The sequence below is a fragment of the Odontesthes bonariensis genome, chromosome 22 (genome assembly GCF_027942865.1).
Source record: "Odontesthes bonariensis isolate fOdoBon6 chromosome 22, fOdoBon6.hap1, whole genome shotgun sequence".
NCBI classification, from domain to species: domain Eukaryota; kingdom Metazoa; phylum Chordata; class Actinopteri; order Atheriniformes; family Atherinopsidae; genus Odontesthes; species Odontesthes bonariensis.
In genome coordinates this window covers 13,485,176-13,506,704 of record NC_134527.1, presented here as the reverse complement: position 1 = coordinate 13,506,704, position 21,529 = coordinate 13,485,176, and the positions used below count along the sequence as shown (strand labels likewise).

Here is a 21,529-nt window from a genome sequence, read left to right as displayed (position 1 = left end):
AAATCAAATGTACAACTACTTAGAAAATGAAGAGCAAGATTTTACTCTCTGGTTTTATAGTACTGCATTTTATTGGATCTAATAAATCATTTTCACCTCTCAATCAAAATAAAAAAAATGTTCAACATTCAAAATATAAAGATCCAGGCTTATGAGTGCTGATGAAATCCTCTGAGTCCGATTGTATTGTAGCTGCCCATGAATGACATCTCTTATTTGTTACAGTGTTGTGATGCAGGTTAGTTTAGAATCCGAAGCAGATGACAGAAACGTGCTAGAAATCGAGACTGTGACGCAGTTTAATGGTGAGACACTCACACTCATCTGACCAAAACCAGCAGGAATACATTCTGGAAAACTGTATAGTTTTATTTTTAAACCTTTTGTACTTCGTAGAACTTTTAAATCATGTGTCTCCCAAGTAAATGGAAAAATATACATTTAATAACTTATCAGTAAACAACAATAGAAGCTATCTATGAGATTCACTTGACAGCAACTCAACTGCAGTTTGTTAAAACATACCACAGGCATACAGAACACAGATCTTTTAGTGACATCTGAGTAAACTGGATCTCATGACATGAACAACGTGTTTCATTTGCATAACAGGTTAACGTAAGTCTGCTACTTCTGCCTCTCACTGTGTGACGGACATGTAGAGGGAAGCCTTGACAATGTGACAAAAATATGCAGATATTACAGATCAGAAATGAGGGAGTAGCACCTGTTACCTACCTTAGATCTGGCATTAAAGGAAAGCACAGTCAAACAACTGGTAGACTTTGAAATAAGGTGGTATTGCTTGGTGAGAGATATTCAAAGTTAAAGAAGTATGGGTGTTTGTAATATATGATTAAAAACAATCTTAACTTGAGGTCCACTTTTTAGAGGAAGCCTTCAGCTGCCCTTCTTTTTTGCCTCTCAAACGAAGGATGATACATTTCACACAGTGCTTCGACATCTTTGAAACCGTCTTAAGATCACGTGATCTAATTATGGAGACAGTGAAATGTGGTTGAAAGGTTCAGAAAAAGCTGCTTAGTGGGTCTTTAGTTCATTGTTTTCTTTTTTCTTTTGTTATAATGAAATGTCACACGATAACAGGAATGTATATCAGCAGGGAGTATACATTAGAAAATGGAGAAACAAGCACGTCCTTCATTCAGTAAGTGTTAAAAGGTTTACATGTACACAGTTTATTTCCTAAAGTTCATTTAAAAAAAAAAGAAAAAAAAAGAAAACGAGAGTAAGCTCACCAAGCTTGCTGGTTATGAGATGCATACTGTGAAATTTTAACCGAATATCCACTGAAGGCATGATGTTCGGCACCATACACGCTCCTTGTGTGTGTGTGTGTGTGTGAGACTCAGTGCATGTAGTGTTGGGACTGACAAACAGACATTTTTCTAAAAACGTTTTTCTTTCTCTGATATTGCACATCCTAAAGAACACTGAGGGAGATAACACAGTGTCATGTGGCATGACTGTGTAAACCATATTGACTCTAACCCTGGAATCTCATATTTCACCACAAACAATAAGCCGAGCCTCTTCAAGTATCCACAGGACCGCCTCCTCTCTTCTCCTGCGAGTAGAATCGAAACAGTGAATGGAGAGTAGTGGCGGCAGGAGTTTCTGCTGTGTATCTAACAGACCAAAGACAGAAAGAGTGAGAGACCCGGTGCAGCTGATGACGGTCAACCAGGGAGGAGAGGCGGGGCTGGAACATGAGTTAGTGAGGTGGGGCGAGGGGGGCATACCGTGGTAGGCCAGAGACAACAGTCTGGTTTTAAAGACCGGGAAGTTGCTCAGGCCTGCTGCAGCATTAGGTCCTGTGAGACGTCATGCGCGGCAGTTCATCCTCAGTGATAAATTCAGGGCTGGGGCCATGTGCACGCCTGAGGGCCGCTCTGACGCACAAACAGAGTTTTAAGACTTGAAGACATGCACGGCCCGCACCACGTACTGCCTGCAGATGGGGCACTCGCTCATCCTCTTTCCACATTTGGTACAGGTTACCATGTGACCACATTCCAGTAACACACAGTCGATGATGGCATCCATGCAAATGCGACAAAGGTTTTCATCAGCGGCCAGCTGAGCTTTGACACCATCTGTGGATGGAGATGTAAAAAAATATTGACAGTTAACAACCGCTCACTGAATTCATTTTACGACCAAAGATGATGAGCGGAAGCTGACACTGAGCTGCCGACTGCATCGACATTGTTTGGTCTTCCTTCTTCCTCTTTTATCAGATTCTACCTCATACAATAGGGAAGTTTTGTATTCAGTGCCTATAAGGTACCATTACTATTCGAACATTTTAGGGTGCCAGTTTTGCTTTTTGGAATTCACGTTCATTTGATCAGTGCCGGTGATTGCTCTAAGGTTGTTTATGCAAAGAAAAATGCTGTAGAAGTTGCTAAACATAATAAGCAACATTGCAGCAATTAAACAATGGAGTGTGTTCTATCAGCGGCTTCTTCAGCTCAGATGCTGCAAAGATCAGTAGAGGAGGCCATTCCTGCCCACAGCAACAACTGCACAATGACTGTTTTAGAAGTTCAATTTTGCAACATAGTGAAATCTATTTTTTCCTAATCAACAATGCTCAAAACGGTCTTTCAACTATTATAACAAAAACATTTTTTTTTATATTTTTTGTAACGTTATAACAAGATATCTATATCTATAGTTATTTCTTCCAATGAGTCCACAATTTGGGATCACCAAGTCTAAACAGTGGCCAGAAATTAAAATATTGACTTTTTTTTTTGGCAGCCATTGCAGTTGCTGTTATAGATGCAATGTAATTCGCTAGATGTCACTTAATCCTCCCCACTACTCTCTACCTGTCTGTAGAGCACCACTAATAAAGCTTTTTCCACTTGATTTTCCTGTTTTCTTCTTTATTTATTTAATCACTTATCTATTTATTGTAATTTTGAGATGGAGACAAATTTAGCCACTGTAAAAGAAAAACAATCAGTTGTCCAATCCCAGCTTTGGGGGAAGAGCAACGGTCATCAAAACAGTTTAAGATCAAATCGTGTCACTGCAATGGCTTATAGGAGTTAAATGTTGACTGATCAGCCGACTGGCCTAAATCTGGCTCCTGCTGCTCACATATTGTGTGACAGGAAAAGAAGAAGAAGAAAAAAAAAGAAAATCAATCCAGCTGCAGCCTGTCTGCCCTCTCTGCACAGCTGAATGCTAAGTGGGCTAATAAGATCCTCGAGCCCTTCATGTCAGCGAGGAAGCTTGACAATGTAATTACACCTGATGGAGACATGCTGCCACTGAAGTTATATGACGGCCCTTCAAGAGGTAAAAGCTTTAATTGAATGCATTAATGACGGGAGAAAGAGGCTGTCCCTCAGCATTAAATGAGATGACGCACACTGGAAAAGATGCTCAAGTGACAGAATACGAACACACTGAACCAGGCAGACAATAATGACAACAGTATGATGATGTACAAGATAATGGAAAGCATCACGTGGGTAAAAACAAATGACTGCGGCATGCCTTTAGTGTTTTCTTTTGGCAGATGAGTGCAGTGCACAGTAACTGTAATGTTCAGGGAGGAGATTTTTACATTAACATCTTACCTCCAACTCCACTGTTGCAGAGAGGTGGAGGATATGCAACCACTTTATAGATGAGAATGGGCAGTAATTAAGAGAATTGATTAGTCTAGGAAACAATGAATTTGCCCTTTAGAGTAAAACAATGGTAAGTAAGCAGATAATACAGAATTGTTAGCATTAAACGTCTCTTCATGTAGTTAAAATGAAAAGGCAATGTCATATCTCAAAAATAGAAACAATAATTAAAAGCAATTACCTGCTGTTATGCTCACGTTTTCCACTAAAAACAAGATAGAAAAATATATTTTTGTTATGCATAGCACACAAGACCACAGGGGGGGAACTGATATGCAAAAACAAACAAACAAAGAAAAAAAGTGCTCACTGGATTTCCTGTTCTGCTCATTTTCTCTGTAGAGTCGATGCACTCGCTCCAGCAGCTCCCACTTCTCACAGCAGCCGGAGTAATTGACAAAGTTCCTAGCGAGAATCTCTTTCAGCTGACGGACAGAGAGGTTCGCTATCGCCTCTTCATTGTCGAGATCAGACAGCGAGGCTCTGATCCTTCTCTGTGTCGCCGGGCTGACCTACAGTCCACACAGGAGCAGAGATGGGATCACAGAGTCAGCAGAAGGACTGCATTCACTAAGACCTCTAGGACTGAGATCGTTTAGCTCTGCAGATGTTTACAGAGACAAGCAGCACACCTCTAAGATGTTTTCAGTTGGCTCCAGGTTCAAAAGCGATGCTGTTGGAGTATCTTCATGCTCCTGTGAGAAGAAATCAACACAGTAAAAGTCAGCTCAACTTGTGTTAAACTTTCAAAAGGATTCTGTACTCATAGGTTAGTTTGTAAAATTGCCAGCTGCTCTTCGCCCTAATCTGTGTATTGATGACATAAAAGGCCACAGAGGCTTGGGGATAAGTGGGCAGAGAGATCCCATGCTGCAGATCACATGCTTTTGATGTGGAACACCCGCTGTTATTTATTTATTTTTTATGTTCGCACACTGCCAAAACTAATCTCACGCCAAATAAGAGAAAGAAAAAAAAAAAACAGTCACATGGTTTCAATGTGGTTTCTCCGATTATATTTGAACATCAAGCACCACCAGTGGTCCATAAACGTCACACAAAGCGCAACAAAACCCTACGCAATTTGTGCACAAACTTCTCCAAATCACAAAACACCTTTCAAGTACATTGATTTTTCCCCTCACTTTGATCTATCATTTCACATCACAAACTGAAATGTCCATGAAGGCATCATACAACTTTCCTGCAACAAAGATGGAGTTTCTTACGACTGTTTTTCTCAGGTTGAGTCCTGCAGTCTGTCCTTGAGACAGTTTGATTTGTCCCTTCTGTGACACTGTAGTAACATGGAGGTATAATGAGGTGAATTTGTGAGTAGGGCGGCCCATTCTAGCTGGTTTTCAGATGAAAACAATAGTTCCTATTTTAGACTGATGAAAACATACTTAAGAATACCGTGTTACACTTCTGCCAACATATGTTAGACTGTGGAACACAAAGTTGTATTCAGAATACATGCTTTATTGTGGACTCACACTGACAGTCATGAAATGAATCTGCAGTCACGATTGTGAACATTAAGCATGGCTGTTTGTCGAAGATGGATGGCACAGTACTTGATTTGGACGTGGGGGTGGGCCACGAAAAAGTTGCAGCCCCGTGGCTCATGATACTTCAAGATGGCCTCGATGAGCATGAATGTCAAGGATGTGTGACGTGTGAAAATGATGACTTTGAAGTGCCAATGGAAAACCTCTCATGTGTGGAAAAACATACTAACTTCCTGTTCTGTGTCAAATTCTGTGAATTTTCAACCTGACTTTTCCACGACAACGTTCAACAATATCACAAAAGAGCAGTTATTCTCTTCGAAGGGGAAGGTCATGTATCAGCTGGATTAATTAAGAATAAAAACACAAATGTTTGGGCTGTGATTTGTAGGTGTGCACAGCCCTGCTTTATCTCAGCCATTTATGCGCATTGAAGAGACAACATTGTCTCCTTGCTCTTTTATCTACTTCACAAAACAATGCTTGTGATATCCGATATGACAGAATTTAGCGCCTCGCCTCTGTGCCATAAAACAAACTCGTTGCACCTCTCTGTGTCTGAGCACATTCCAGCACACCACTATCTTCCTCCAATAAAGATGTGTTAATAATGCATCCGTCAGCGTCACAGTACTAGATGCCTGCTGCCGCATAGACATCATGCTCAGACGAGACTCCTCAGAGACACAAACATACGCAGCAGGCGCGACTCGCTTCAAGAAATGAACCTCCCTGGAACACCACATTTCTTTGACTTTATGTAGTCAGTTTTTGCTCCCTGCAAACATACGAATCTAATAGAAAGCACTCGCTAAGGCTGGAAAAGCTGCAAAAGAGAAAATGAGCAGGAATGCCCCATTGGTACGAAATCCTACTGTGCATCTGACAATCACAAGTTACACATGCTAGATGTCTTTCTATGCTTTTCAGCAGCTAGTGATGAAATATTGAAAATACTAAGAAGAAAAAGTTTTAATTGCTCGATTTAATACCAAATATCACTAATTAGTTATTCACATGAAACGTTTATGGCGTATTTAGTGTGGCAATTATATTTAAACGCTTTTTCTGTGAACCCACAATATCTAATCAAAGGAGTTCTCGAAGCAAATTAAACAGATGGCAAAAAGATTTAAAAAAATAAAAATAAAAATCCATAAGAGAGAAAAGAGGGAACATTCTTAGAGGCTGAACTAACAGTTTAGCACAGACTGTTAGGTTCATGGTAAAAGGCAGTGGTGTATGTTTGCAGGCTCCTTTACATGATAAAGATAATAACCCTTCACTCTCCAGAAGAAGGACATATCATCCATCATAAAGAGATGACATCACAAATACAGATGGCTCACCACAGGGTGCAAAACCATTCATAAGCCTCAATATCACAAAGGTAAGACTATGGTTTCCAAAAAAAATAAATCTTCAAAAGTGAGACCAGTTATGGAGCATTATTCTGTAAACAGTTGAAATAGTCTGTAGGGATAGCTCACAAGGGCTCGTCAGCAGAAACACGGAGAGCAACTCAGGAGTTTTTAAATGTAAAGAAATGAAATGTTCTGCAATGGCCAATTCAGTCATCTGCATTTCACTCAGTGGAGACAAAACTAAAGGCAAAAAGACCCACAAACGAAAAGCCTCAGAGGAAACAACAGAGAAAACCCATAAGGATATCCATGGGATCCAGACCCAAGACTGGCATTTTTAATACATTTAGGGCCTTGAAAAAGAGGGTTTCTCCTCCTCAAATCAGGACTTGAATAACCATGAATTGCAGATGAGCGCCTGCACTTTCTGCCCATTTTCATTATAAAACTGTAACTTGAACTTTTTCTGGTAAACAACTTGAATATAAGAAAATACATATATTCCAATGTTCAAATATTTCCAGATTTAAATCTAAACAAGTGATGATGACAAGTTGCATTTCTCATCTTGTTATTCTGTCAGTTATGATTTGCATTAGAATTAGACGCTTATTCTGTTGTTTTTCTGATTCAGCTGGCATGACTAAAGGTTTTAAAAAAATAACTGTGTGGCATAAAATACTCTGCTGCTAAAGAAAAAGCGCAGAATTCAAGAAGACATTTGATTTCTTGAAAGGAATTGGTTAAGATTCAAACCTAAAAAGATTGCAGCCCTAATTTTGACAGGTGTCATTTTTGTTCACTACAAATGACCCAGATTACATAGAAGTTTGCTTGTTTGTTGATCTGCTCAAAAGCCACACATTTACCATTGGTTGTACTAAAAACTCCCATGAATCTCCAAACAAACAGCTTGTTTATTCACACAGTGATATCGAGAGGACTGATGTGCTGTAGCGTTTCTGTTCTCTGGTTACAGCTGTGAGGCTGTGGGGAGTTTTCAACTTGTGTGCTTGTTACATAACGGAATCAGCCTATGTAAGAGAACTAAAAATGGCAAAGGGCTTAAGCTGCTTCGCTGGCAGGTCTGAGGGCTCTGCGTTCACACACGAAGCCAACACAGCTGTTTCCATCTGCCGCATGGACATTTTGCTGAACACTGAAAATCCACAGATATGTAGAGGAGTTCCAGGCTTCATGCATGACAGCGCCACGAGAGCTGAGCGACACAGAAGACACCACACAGACAGAAATGAACACGAGGGCGTTGATTTGCCTGACTTCAAACAGCCACTATGAAACTTGTAAATAAATCAATTTCACCTTTGAAATGAATTATTTTGGATAGAATGAGCGCAGATGTGATGGAAGCGCAGCGCGTGTTAGTTTGTGTGTGGGGCTGGGTGGAGCACACGGCTGTGTGTCGGCACGCACAGACCTGGCTGGTGGTCCCTGAGCTGTCACTTGGGCTGAGCACGTCTCCCTGAGAGGCGGAGAGGACCGACTGTTCAGAGGTGGAGCGCGTCGCAGAGGGCGGCGAGGCGGCACGTGAGTGGGGGAGAGAGTGCAGACTGTCTGAGTCATTTCCCCCTTCATCTTCTTCTTCCTCCTCCTCCCCCTCCTCCTCTTCCTCCTCCTCCTCTTCCTCTTCCTCTTCCTCCTCGTCTTCCTCATCCTCATCCTCCTCCATCACTGGCCTCTGGGCCTCCCGCGTCCCCTGATGGCACAGCACCAGGTCCACCAGGTCCTCCTTCTCCCTGCACGTGTCGGTGGGGATGTTGCGTAGCAGCAGGTACTGGCGCAGGTCCTTCACCCGGAGCTGCATGAGGCGAGGCCGCTGGAAGGCTGTGCCGCGCAGCAGGTGGCAGGTCGTGCAGCAGCGCAGATTCTCTTGCAGCACAGAGCACAGAGCGCAGAAACTCTTCTTACAGTCACAGCAGATGTGCTGCAGGGGGAGAAGAGGGTGACAGACCAATGTGATCAACTGTTCTTTTTCTTCTCACTGAACCAAGCAAACTAGCTTCCTGAAGTGATTGTTTTCCCCAAAACAAAACTGTTTTCATTTTTCTAACTCAGCCCTGATGTCAGACTTGTCAGTCATGTTTGTTTTGATGAATAAATGAACCATCTGCTGGAGGGGGTTTATTTGGGAGAAGCACTGGAAATTGGAGCAACTGAGCTATTCTACCCGTGACGTGATTACTGCTTACAAAAAACAGCGTTAAGTCAAACACCATATAGACTCGTGTAAAAGAAAGTTTACTGTATTTTGGTTCTGAGATTTTATGTACAAGAACATACAGTAATAAATAAATCATGTGGTCTTTACCAGGTCTTAAAATTAGATATATGCAACCTCAAAAGGACAAGAACAGCAGCCAGAATGCAGACTAATCTAAGTACATTCTATGATTCAGCAGCTAGTGGAACCACCTTTGGCTGCAATAACTTGAAGTGATTATTTTCCGTATGACGTTATCAGTCTCCCACATCGTTGTGGAGGAATTTTGGTCTTCTCTTCTTTACAATGTTCCTTCAGATCATTGAGGTTAACTGGCAATAATTTCCATACAGCTTTATTAAAACAGCATTTTAATCAGACTGAGGTCTGGACTCTGACTGGATCATTGCGACACTTGGTTATATATATTATATATATTTGCTGCTGTCTTAGGCTTTCTCATGCAAGCCTTCCAAACAAGGAGTTTGGATTAATTGTTTTTTAATTGTACCGTCATGAACGTTAACATTTAACATGCTAACTGAGGCCTGTAGAGTCTGAAATGTAGCTCTTGGGTTTTTCGCAGGGTCTCTAAGCATTGCACGGCCTGACCTTGAGGTGGACGTCCTGAGACATCCATTTCTGGGAAGATTTCCAACTGTTTTGAACGTTTTTCACTTGTGAATAATCTTTCTCTCCGTAGAATGATGGAATTGTTTGGAAATGGCCTTATAACCCAGACTAATTGGCAGCAACAATTGCCTCTTTAAGTTCATTGCTGATGTCTTTGATTCTTAGCATTGTATTAACAGACGCCTGAATGCTTCAGTCCAGCAAAATGACAAAACTTCGGCTTTTATTGAGGTGCTCACGCTTGCTTACTGACTCATGCATTTGATTTGCAGCACCTGACTATCACTTACCCTCTTAATTCCTGTGGAAGCAGTAACAGTGCTTCCATATTGTAGCTTGGTTTTTGTGAAATAATTGATGATAACATGTAATGCAACATGTGTTGCTGGAAATCTGAGGTGGTATTTACATATTTTTAAGACTTGTAAAGTACCAGAGGATTCTTTTTATGTCCCGACTCATAAAACTTCAGCACTGAATTAGGGTGTACTATCTTTTTTACCATGACTGTAATGTAAAAAATATAAAGCCGTATGCTCTTCTATGAGTCACCTGGTGAGTGAGTTCTTCCACAAAGAGAATCCCTGTAAACAAGCCACAAAAACTTCAAACCATGTTCAGTCGTTTCCAGGAGAGAGCAAAGAAAAGGGAAATAAATCATCTGTAGCTCCTGGTGATATTTGGCATTTAACAGGCTTAACACTGATACAGAGCAACTCAGTAGATTGACACTTCAAATGGGCAGGAAAGCAGGTCGGCCATGGCGGTAAACATTTCCTTATCACTTGAGCACAACTGTGCTCCAGATCAACCAGGAGCACATTTCCAGCATAACGGATGCTTTTCTTCATAATCAGTTGTTGTTAATCCCCGACGGGTCTTTTTACATTCTATGAAAATATCACGCTGACACTCAAATGGGAGTCGACCCGCCGTCAGAAACTGGCGTGTGGATGATGAAAGACCTATGTGAAGCAGCGAGAGCTCGAGGAAGCTGAGAATGGCAGAGTTTTCATCAGTTCGTCTGACAGAGCTGCCATTAAACTCTGAGCTGAGCAGAGACCCTGGAAATGTTACTATTGAACAGCAGGTACAATGAGGAAAGCTACCCTGTAGTAATAAAGTTGAGACGATTTAATACATTTTAAAAGGATATTTGACTCAATATTAGTGCATTTAATGGCAACCTGAAGCGTGTACATTTTTTAGCTGGGACATCTCCCCAAAAGAATCCAGGTCCAGGACCCAGGAGTTGTCAGAGATTTAACCTATTAAGAAAAACCTTTTAAAAAAGGAATCGCATGAACTAAAGGGAGATTGCTTTGTGCCCCGTCTTCAGAGATCTTTTTTGTCAATTTTATGTAAAAAAAAAATAAAAAAAATAAATGTTCCCCTCCATCTTTACTTCAGAGTCTTTACACCCAATCATGATTGTTAATAACTTTTGTTGGCCTATTCAGACTTTAAAGTAATGTGTTGCTTATCCACAATTAAACTCAGCACAAAATAATCCATTCTTTTCACTATTCCTCATTTAAAAAATGTGAATTTGACGGATTTAAATATATAGGCAGTTAAAAACTAAACAATTGGCATCGTTTTGCTTAAATAAGGAAGACCTTCCTGAAAAAGATGCTCATTCAGTATATGTTCATCATTATTACGGCATTCACACACACTCATGACATCACAGCTTCTTTTGACAATAGATTATGAAATTCACACCAGTTTTTAAATAAAACGACAGAAATTAAATTTCTCTAAGAATTATTTTCAGTGAAATGTGGAGTTTAAATGATTGCAAATCAAAGAATTATGTTTTTATGAACATCTCAACAGATGACTGATATAACTGATACAGGAGGCTACATTTTTGGGTAGATTAAATTCCTATTAATTCACATTATAATTAATTTCATTATATATGCCATATATTCATTATATTATATTTATATTATATATGCATCATGAAATAAAACATACTAAATGAACAACAAATCATGACATAAAACTGATTAAAAATAAACTCACTAAATGTTAACTATAAAGGACTCCTGACGGACTTCTCTTTACCGTCTTTGCAAGTTTTATAGCAGCAACATCAAGTGAGGCCAGTCAGTCTAAAATCAAAACATCTGTTTTAGTACAAAGTGTATGTAATCTGTATCTCTTGGTCTCTATCAACTTTTAATATTTCATGCCTTGCTTTTAACCCTTGAGGAAACCCCCCACCACCATCAGTTTCCATCAGTCTCATCATGTATGTGTTCACCTTGCGTCTGAAGACAGAGAAGGCCAGTCCGCAGGCCTTGCACAGCTGTCCAGCACTCCCTGAGCTGGTGGGGGGGTAGGTGGAGTACCCTGCGCTGGGCGCGAAGCGGAAGGGCCCCGCCCCTGCTCCGAACCCCGGCTGCTGCGCCCGCACTGTTCCCGTGCCCATCACCTCGTTCAGCAGCCCGCAGCATGACGCCCACATGGACGATGCCCCCGCCTGTGGAGAGGAAGGATAGAAACACACATTAGCACACACATGTAAGACTTGTACACTTCCATGCCTACTTTTTGAATGTCAAGTGAGTGTGGTCTAATTTTAGATTGAAATGTTGCTTTATGGGTTCTTTTTCTCTCATAATCCACTCTGTTCCATGTACTTGTTTCAAATATGTACCATGTACCACACATGTATGTTCTGCTTTGGCTTATTCCAGGTTTTTATTGAAGCCAAGTCATATTAACACAAGCTGAAATGAAACCCCTTCACATCTTTGTGGCTGCACTGCTTAATTTTCTCAAAATTCACCCTCGTGTATCTAGTTACTGGTATCTGGTATCAAAGATTTACAGCACAGTTGTTTACCTGAAAAAAGTAGTATTGAAACTTATCTTGTTCGATAGATAAAAAAATAAAAAAAATAATTTGAATAATGGGCCAGCATAAAACTTTTGAATTTTAGAGTGGCTTGAACAAGCCGTGTTTATCGACTTTTATATTTTTTTATAATCAAACTGTGAAGAGATGACCATATGGGGTTTAAATGTGGAGTTCAAATGTCAAAAAGGAAAACTCAAAATAAAATGTAAAATTAGGCTTACAATACTAAAAATGGCAGTGGTGGACGTACTCCTTTAAGTTAATTTACTTATCAAAGCATCCTATTCTTCATCTCCACTCTGCAGACCTTCAGTTGAATTAATCCTTCCCTCTTCCACCTAAACGCTCGCTGTGCCACTGACTGCAACACAAAGCATGAGCAACCTACTTTCATGGAGTCAAACAAACCTTCAGTCATTGCAGCTAAAAGCTCCTACTTTCACTTTCAAAGCTACTTCAGGCTTGCTTAAATGCTCATTTGCAAACTTCTCAAACTGAATTTTCATGTGAGATTGCAGAAAAGCTTTTCATCTGATCTTCCACGAGGGTCTTATCTATGAAGGTGTTGCTGCACAGAAGAGCAGCACACCACCACGCAGAGTCTGATAAACCTGAGATTGCAGTACAGAGGGGGCTTTCATTTACCATTCTAGTAATCTTATGAACAATAGCTCAAGGTTCTCTTAACCTTTCTGAGCTAATCTTGACTGCCACTGTTCCCGGTAATACCATTATGAACCAAGCAAACACCTGAAAATTCTTTATGGGTCTCATTACTTTAATTTTCTGGGAGTGCTGGGCAGCAGCTTGGAGGGTTTGAGGAGCCAGAGTATTTATAAATCTTTGCAGTTATCGCCACCTGGCTTTTCCTAACACTGGCTATGAGCAAACCAGGTCCCTAACAAGCTAATCTAAAGCATGAGACCTAGGTAAAAAAAAGTTATCTGAGAGCTCAGACCTCTTTTCCATTTTTGCATGATCCTTTGTAGCACTCTAAAACTGAAAAATACCACATACCACACATCCCTCTTTATTAAATACTAATAATTAAATGTTCTTAGAAACAAACACTAGCGAAGACCAAAGCTTTGTATGCTACTGTGCAAGAAAGGTTGGACACGTTGACTAAAATATCTGATGCATTCATGTGTGAATCACCTGCATCTTATACCTGTACTGAATGGCAATCTAATTACTTTTTCTCCTAAAAGTTTGTAAAGTAGATGTATCAATCTGTAATCAGAATCAAATTGTTAATTATATTTATCCGTAATATCAAGTTGAATCTGCATACTGGTTATTAAACTGATCAAATCAATTAATTTTAGCAATAATAATAATGATAAATCCTATGCAAGGTCGACGCATAATTAGGCATCAGTTTCATTGTAGGATATGGGAGAGATCCTGTATTTGTGGAAGTTGAACCATACAGGGGATTAAAAGTTGACACATTTCAGCCCGCTGCTTTGCTCTGACGCTCCAGAGATGGGGAGCAAAGATGGTACGATGGGAGCCACGGCTCCTTGGAGCATACTGATGAGAGGAAGAGGGAGGGGGAAGGCGGGGAGGGGAGAATACATCTTCTGTTGTTCCCCAGCCTGCAGAATCAATAGCTGACATGAGCATAATGTAAGCTCTCTGTGGTTCCCGGCTCTATGCAAGAAAACAATGGAATTCACATGATCCTGCCACATCTCTTCTTAAGGCAACACTCTCCAACTTGTCACAAACACCCTGATCTGACCTCACCCATCTGCTTAGGGATTCGTTACGTAAGCTTAGAAACTAGGCCCTATTTGTGGAGTCAGGTCTGCCCTCAGTGCAGGGAGACAGTCAGGACAGTCAGAAATTTCAAATCACTGAATACTTTCATCAGTTTAATTGTTTCAAGTAAAGTCTGCCCATGCCTTTGCTTGCCTGCCTGTTTGTCTAATCCACATATCATTAAAGTAAAGAACAAAGTATTTGATGCATTTAAGTTCATATTTTGAAAGGCTACAAACAATTATACAGTTCACTAATCCTTTTAACATCTTTCAGCTGACTGATCAGATTTTTAGTCTATAAACGAGCATAACATGTCTTTAACAGCTGCAAAACTGAAAATGGTCCTTTTTAAAAGCTGACAAAAGCAGTAATTTGAAAAAAAAACTGGATGTTGTGATATTTGCAGCTAAAAACGACGATCAGATCTGTCAATCTGCCGACTCAGCCCAAATCTTGTGTGTTTGAACATTAATACATATTGTACTGAGTGGAACTTGTCAACAGCAGCTGACTTTATCAGGATAAACTCCTCCGGCTCTCTGTGTGCAATAAAACCATGATGCATAACAACTTGCATTACTTGCCTGTGGCATAAACTTGACCTGATGTTTTGCTGCTTAACAGTCTCCCTGGTTAGACACAGCCTGCCTCATCAGGGAGCGAAACCACTTAAAAGGAGTATTTATTGCATTCCCCAAGATGTGGAGCCACTGCAGTTTGGCCATGGAAAAAAAAAAAAAAAAAAAGGCTTGGCTTTCAGCCAACAGCTCGACTTCCCTCCGTCATTTCCATTAGTGCACAGAAAGCTGTGCAGACAGGGAGTCCCAAACAAACTAGAGACAAGTGCTGTTCACTTCAGCTATACACCTCTGGGAATAAAATCTGAATTTTTGTCATTACCATCACCTTTGAACACTTTGAAAGTCAGATCTTTGGCAAATAATTCAGACATTTCTCAGACTGCTGCCGGAATACGACTGGCAAACAATGTAGTCCCAGTACACACACAAACACACACAAACTCCACTGAGGGGGGAAAGCAGCAAATACAGACAGAAATAGAAAAAACCCACAGGGGAAAGGCTCATGTGGATGAACAGTTATCCAACCTCATCAAATGAGCTTTTGGAGATCAAAACTCAAAACTAAACTGCATCAAGGAACCTAAATCAGTAGTAATCGGGTCACGGACAGACTGACCAAGAGCAGACCATTTAATTCAATTCAAACTGAGTCAGAGGACACAAGAGAAGACTTTTTATCTTTCCTTTGAACTGCATCAGCTGACTCTTTAGGGTTTTGCACAAAAGCCAATTTGTTTATCAAGGTCACCTTCCAGCGACCAAAAGACAACACTAAAAACAACTACAAACATTAATGTGATTAATGCATTATGGTGGTGTTAAATTCAAAGGGGCACTTGTGAAACTTTACGTAAATAAATCAACAATATCAACAAATTAGGAAAATCTAAAAAGGACTTCCTCTGCTCGTTGCCAGCACGAATATTTCTATTCAATGGAGTGGCTCTGCATGACACAAACTTAAAAAAAAAAAAAAGATAAAACAAATAACTATATCATACATCTTATAATTGCCTTTAGTGCAACTCCTCTCAGACTCCAGTGAATAAAAACAAGCCCTTTCAGTTTGTCTCTTTGCATAAAACATTGTTTGTCGCCACTGTTTTTTTTTTTGCTTTTGTTCTCACTTGCTGTTTGTTTAAAGTTGGACATCGTTTTATGGTTTGGCTTAATAAATATAAAACAATAAGCGGTACTTTAGGTTGCGATTCTTAAAAAGGAATAGTATGTGATTTTTCAGATATGTTGGGGAATATAAAATGCTTTCACAACATTTCCTTTGACCTTGCTCAGCATCTCCCTGCACTGTTTGCAATTAGGGTACATTCAGTGTGTGTATCACTATCAAAGAATGCGTTTCACATGACCATGCTCATATATTTGGCCTCCTCCTCCCACAGTCTGAAAAGGTAACAAGTGATTCTAAATCAAGTGAAGATGAGAGAGCCCATTTAGTTGTTTGCTATCTTGATAGCTGGGCTATCTAAAGAAGTCTGTGAGGAGTTGACATCGCAAAAGAAGAGTAAAGATTCCACGATTCAAAGTCATGACACCTCAGCTTCTGCTGCTTAGGCTCAACTTTTTTTGTGGAAGAGCTTTAGTGTACAAAATACCCTATGAACAGGAAGATTTTTAGTTGATTAAATAAATGAAGCGTGTGAAAATCTAGCCGCCCTTTGGCCAAGAAGTTAAAGCAAAAAAGAGCCAAAACCGTTTTTCCGTTTTGGGATCTTTGTTCCATTTCCCACTTCCTTCTGTCTCCCCATGTTTTCTGTGTCTCTCCACACAGGCTCTCAAAAAAGAGGGAAAAAAGGGGTTTCATTAAACTAATGGATACATCATAGGCTGCAAGTCTACACCAGTCTCCCTGAATGACTTGCATCACAGATATCAAATAGGACATTTTTTTATTTTTATGAATAAAGTATTTTTCTATTTCTAATCTATTTTCTATGTAAATATGTTTACAGGTCTTTAAAGGTACTGCTGCATATCTGTTAAAAAGGTGGAGACAGCTTTCAGCAAATCCTACTTCTACATACTCAGAAATGTATAAAGTAGGTGAAGGTGCAACGTGAATGAACTGACAGCAGATAAGAAGCATTGTGGGCAATGTGGCTGCCAGGTTGTGGCGCAGAAGATGTATACATTCATGAAAAAGGCGTTCATAAACCTGCTGAGTCTGCCATTGTCACAGGAGCACATTACTAAATCAATGAAGTTGTAAGGGGAAAGGAGGAAGTATAAATTCTATCTGACTCTGAGAGCTGACACATTTCTATTATCTCATGTAGCTGCCTTACACTCACACCAAGTCTATGCGTCTATATAGCCATCAGTACACAGATATGCCCTCATAAATTCTAAACATGGAGGTCATCCATCATTCACTGTCAGTTCTGCGCTTTTCATTTACTCTTCTTGCATCAGCTGGAAGTGCCGCTCACAGTCTGCAAAGTAAATTTGGTGGGCGATATCACTGACTGAGAAAATAAACTCATGCATTCAACATCCTTCCTATATTTTGGCTGAAAATGATGGAAGTCAATGTAACTTTTCATCTAAATTATACACATGACCCAAAAAAGACTGAGTGGTGGAGCCTGCTCATGTCAAACCTGGCAAAGTCTGGGCAGATATGCAAATAAAACTCGAGCTGCCACCAGCAAAGTTTGGATTGGTGTCCATAAAATATCAGATTTCCACAATCTAGTCCAAAGGCAGAGGAGAACTTGGGTGGGATTTAACCTTTGGGGCAGCGGCGCAAAAAGATATGAAGCTGCAGGAGATTGTTCTGCGACTGGACTATTTTACAACCATCACCAGAAATCTTCTGTGCCCCCTAGACACTCTTAATAGCTCCAGACTTGGCCCTCTACTTTAGAATTCAGCCCTGAAGTGAGTTTTGTCTCATTTGGAGGTAATGGTGATCCACTGTGCAACACTGCAGCAGAATTCTGAGTATTTGTTTCCGTGACATTCACTATTTGCATATTCTCGACTTTAAAAACGATACGGTAAAGATGATTTGGAGTTTAGAGAGCAAAAAATTAAACATGCACATAGAAGAATTGAGGATCTATACACATCTATCTTTGATTAAAACATATTCTTTCATAACACACCCTGTGCAGCAGTCTTAACTGTTCTGAGATGTCTGCTGACAGAACAAACAGCGTCCCCTCCACAGGGCCAGAAAAGCTGCTTTTCAATTTAAGCCAGATTAGTCAATAAAACATCACATGCATTTCGCTTCCCTGGGACGCCGTGAGTAATGGTGTGCCTTGGGAAAATTAACTTCACAGAATTAAGCCCCGCATTCTCTTTTCTTTAACATTATTTTGATTAACAGCACCGAAGAGTATCGAAAAGTCCCTAAAAAAAATGAATCATTCAACGGTGAAGGAAAGACTGTACGGATGTATCAGTTCAGTACATTTTTGCTGCATTGTGTATGCTTGAAGTTGTGTCTGAGCTGCTCAACGTCGAGTCCTCTGTAACGGCAGCTTGAATGCACAAAGACCACGATAACTCTAAAGCTCCATTCGTGGCCTTCCTATTTAATTCTCCAACACCATTCGAGCTGGCGTAGCTCTCACCGTAAACCTTTACTCGTTAAAAGTAGCCAGAAAATATTTTTAGTCTTTAGTTGTGCAGTGAGTTGCCCAGATTTTTGAGAAGAAGTGACAAGGGAGGCCAGCTAAAGGGTGCCTTTTTTCTTAATTCTGCCAATTAAAACAACTAGCATAAGTTTTGTAAAATGCCCTGTACAGCTGCATTAAAACTTGAACATAAGAGCAGTATTTCAAACACCATGCATAAACTAATTGAAGGAGATTACTGAAAGCAACTGAACAAAACAAGCTAAATGAACGACACAGATTGACATCACATACATACTTTATCTTCTGCAAAGCAGGGATCTTTGTCCATACTTAACTCTCTGTATTTAGAGTATTTAGATTGTCGCTGCTGGGGATCCTATGGTGGCCCAGGAAGCTAAAACAACAAAAAAACAGAACACAGCTTTAGCTGCATGATTCAGTGTTATTCCTTGTATATTCAGTTGACACAGCAGCATTTTGGTTTTCTCGGTTTTTCTTCACTTTTTTGACTTGCATATATTTTCCACTATAGGTCCACTGTATTGCTTCTCTGGGTTCATTGTGGAAAAAATATTCAGCCACTGGCCGAAACAGACATGTAATAGATTTTTTTTGTGTGTGTGTGTATAAATATTACAAATTTTGTGGGTATAACTTTTGAGTTACACCATTTGAAGCAGTTTAAGATTTTTTTTCTAATCACTAAACTACTGTAGTTCATATTTTTACAGTAATCAACATATGATCTCTGCAATTTTATTTTTACCGAAATGAAGAATTACTTTCTTGTAAGTAATTGTCTGCCGCAGATCTTATTTAAGTGATGTTTTTCCCAAGAAGGATAACTATTTGATGATTTCCAAAACATTTCTTTATAGGAAATTGCCAATATATATGTAAATAAATTGAAGGAAATGACATTATTCCATCATTTAATGTTTTTCACAGCAAACAGCTAATTTTACCTGCTTTTAGTTGGCTGGCTATAATTCTACGTGTTGTGGTTTCTATAGGTCAGCATTAATAGTTTCTGGACTTTTATGATCATCAATTATATTATTTTCATCTCTCTGTAATATCTTGTAAAGGCAGTCAATTAAGAGTATATAATTGCATATTGGTTAATGATATAAAGTAGACAAACTGCTGGTTTAAGTAACTTTGTAGTATATACCAGTATGTTACTGTTAGTTTAGATATGGCAGCTATTTTTCTAATTTGAATGACATGATACTTGGAAAACCAAAACCAGCTTTGGGGACAATGCAGAGACATGTATAACTAATATCTGCAACACCACCACTAATACAATTTGCAGTCACTGATATAAATGCACAATCGTCATTGTTTTCACTGCATTGCATCAGATAAATGTGGTGGAAGGGAAAGCTCCCCAAAAATAGGCTTGATCATCACATGAATTTCAGTATGCCTACAAGTGGCATTATTACTGCAAGAACAGGTGATCCACTGTTTTTCACACCTTGTGTTCACAGCAGCAGCAGCTGATAATGAAGAAGACTCCCTGTAATGTCAGACCTGCTTCCACTTCACCTTTCACCGTTTCTGTCACCAGAAACCTGCCACCACCAGAGCACCAATGACATCATCGCCATCCTCTTCATGATTATGTGTCCTGAGCTCGAGCTTTCAGACACCATCATCACCTCTGCAGCCTGTCGCTGCTACAGCACAAACACAGACGAATACGCACTCCACAGAGAGGAAGGAGTCTCCTGCTCGGGACGACACAGCTCGGACCAGAAAGGTGATCCTCCGTCCGCATCCCCAGACGTCTCCCAAACAGCCCCCCTTTTACACTGACCGCAGTCTCAATCTCATTAAAGCGGATTACAGCCTGACGATGAATGGACGTCGCTGCGAAGGTTTTAGTCCATTGAACAATCACACCAGGGTCAAAGCAGGCTCGTCTCAAAGCTACACGCTGTACCCACTGTTTGTCAGGACGGATGGGGATGCAGGTGAAGCGTTTCCGGGCTTGCACGCTCGACAGGAAAATTAAAAAAAAAAAAAAAAAGCACACTGACAGCGCCGTCGCGACATCTGATGACAACTTCAAACCAAATAGTGAATAATGCATTTATCCTGTTGATATAAATGCATCAAGGAGCAGAAAAACTCACTAATTTACATTAAGATGGGGGTATTCCCTGTCTCCCTATGCAGCCTCGTGCACAAATCAATATAAAAATCGACTCCGTGAATACATCCACATCAAAATTCTATTCAAACGCAACCACATACCTTCATTGCACCTCCCGTTAGAGGAATCTGCCGAGTAATGTCAGTGCGACGACCATTGCCAGTGCCCAGGAAATCAAACCATTACGTCGTCCCTCTTTCCAGCTGCCAGTGTGTGCGTGTGTGTGCTTGTGTATGTGGAGTAATCATAACGTGAGTGCTGGGAAAGCCGAAGCCAATCACACACAGCTCTCAGCCGCTGGTATCTTTAGCAGCCAATCCGCCACAGCGCATCGCCGTGGTGGGCGTTTTGAGCCGTGCGTAAAGACGCACCGTGCTCACCGCGCTGGTTTATACCAGTGAATTAGTTATTCCTTTTAAACAAGCACAGCTCAGACATAAACTCGCGCAGATTTAGAATAGTTCTATAAACAAATAATTAAGGAAAACAATGTACTCTGCAGATGTTATCGTTTACTTTTTAATCTGCTTAAAAAAATTATATCGGATTTTTTTCAGGAGAGTGAAAATTAGCCTGCATTACGAGTTACTTTTTAACAAAACAAAATGCGAGCTTATTTAGCGCCATATTTAGCCCCTGTGTTTGTGTTTGAGTTAGTCTGTACCTCCTCACACAAGGCTGCTGTCTGCAGAAAGGAGATTAGAGGGTTTTCCTACGTAACGTCGTCAGTAACCGCTGAGAGCCCGCAGGGGGCAGCAAACGGCCCTGCTACATCGTTATCGCCATGCAGACACAGCCCAGCCGCAGGGTGTACAAATGTTCTTAATGTTCTCACTGTGTGGTGCGCCGAAAACACACGGAGATGATAAGTTTATGGAGCTGTTGATTCACACAGGGGATTTCAGGTAACTGCCACGAGATAGGCTAATGCATATTATGATGGTGACTGTATACAGGCTACACTCCCTGCCATCCTCAGTGCATCAAACAGTGACCTTATGTTGATTTTATTACACACAACCACATTAGGAGATTTGGGGAGGCCTTCAGGCCAACAGTGACACACTTCGCAGCTTAAGATTTAGCCTCAATTTTCTTCCACTGTGTTAAAATTTCAGAGGGTGTGTTGCCACA

General features: G+C 40.4%; 1 protein-coding gene across 3 annotated transcripts; it reads right to left on the bottom strand.

The window, feature by feature from the left end:
- Positions 1-46: 46 nt before the first annotated feature.
- rnf34b (ring finger protein 34b) lies at positions 47-20,603 on the bottom strand. 3 transcript variants are annotated; one of them, XM_075456107.1, is made up of 9 exons: positions 20,497-20,603; positions 18,527-18,625; positions 11,673-11,891; positions 7,985-8,491; positions 4,304-4,366; positions 3,982-4,183; positions 3,853-3,876; positions 3,618-3,659; positions 47-2,117 (listed from the first exon to the last, which is right to left on the bottom strand). In XM_075456107.1, the coding sequence occupies exons 2-9, from the start codon at positions 18,557-18,559 to the stop codon at positions 1,933-1,935; spliced, it is 1,275 nt and encodes a 424-aa protein (XP_075312222.1). In that variant the 5' UTR covers positions 18,560-18,625; positions 20,497-20,603; the 3' UTR covers positions 47-1,932. The 3 variants fall into 3 exon arrangements, with proteins under 3 accessions (XP_075312222.1, XP_075312224.1, XP_075312223.1); XM_075456109.1 differs by lacking the exon at positions 3,618-3,659; XM_075456108.1 differs by lacking the exon at positions 18,527-18,625.
- Between the last annotated feature and the right edge of the window lie 926 nt (positions 20,604-21,529).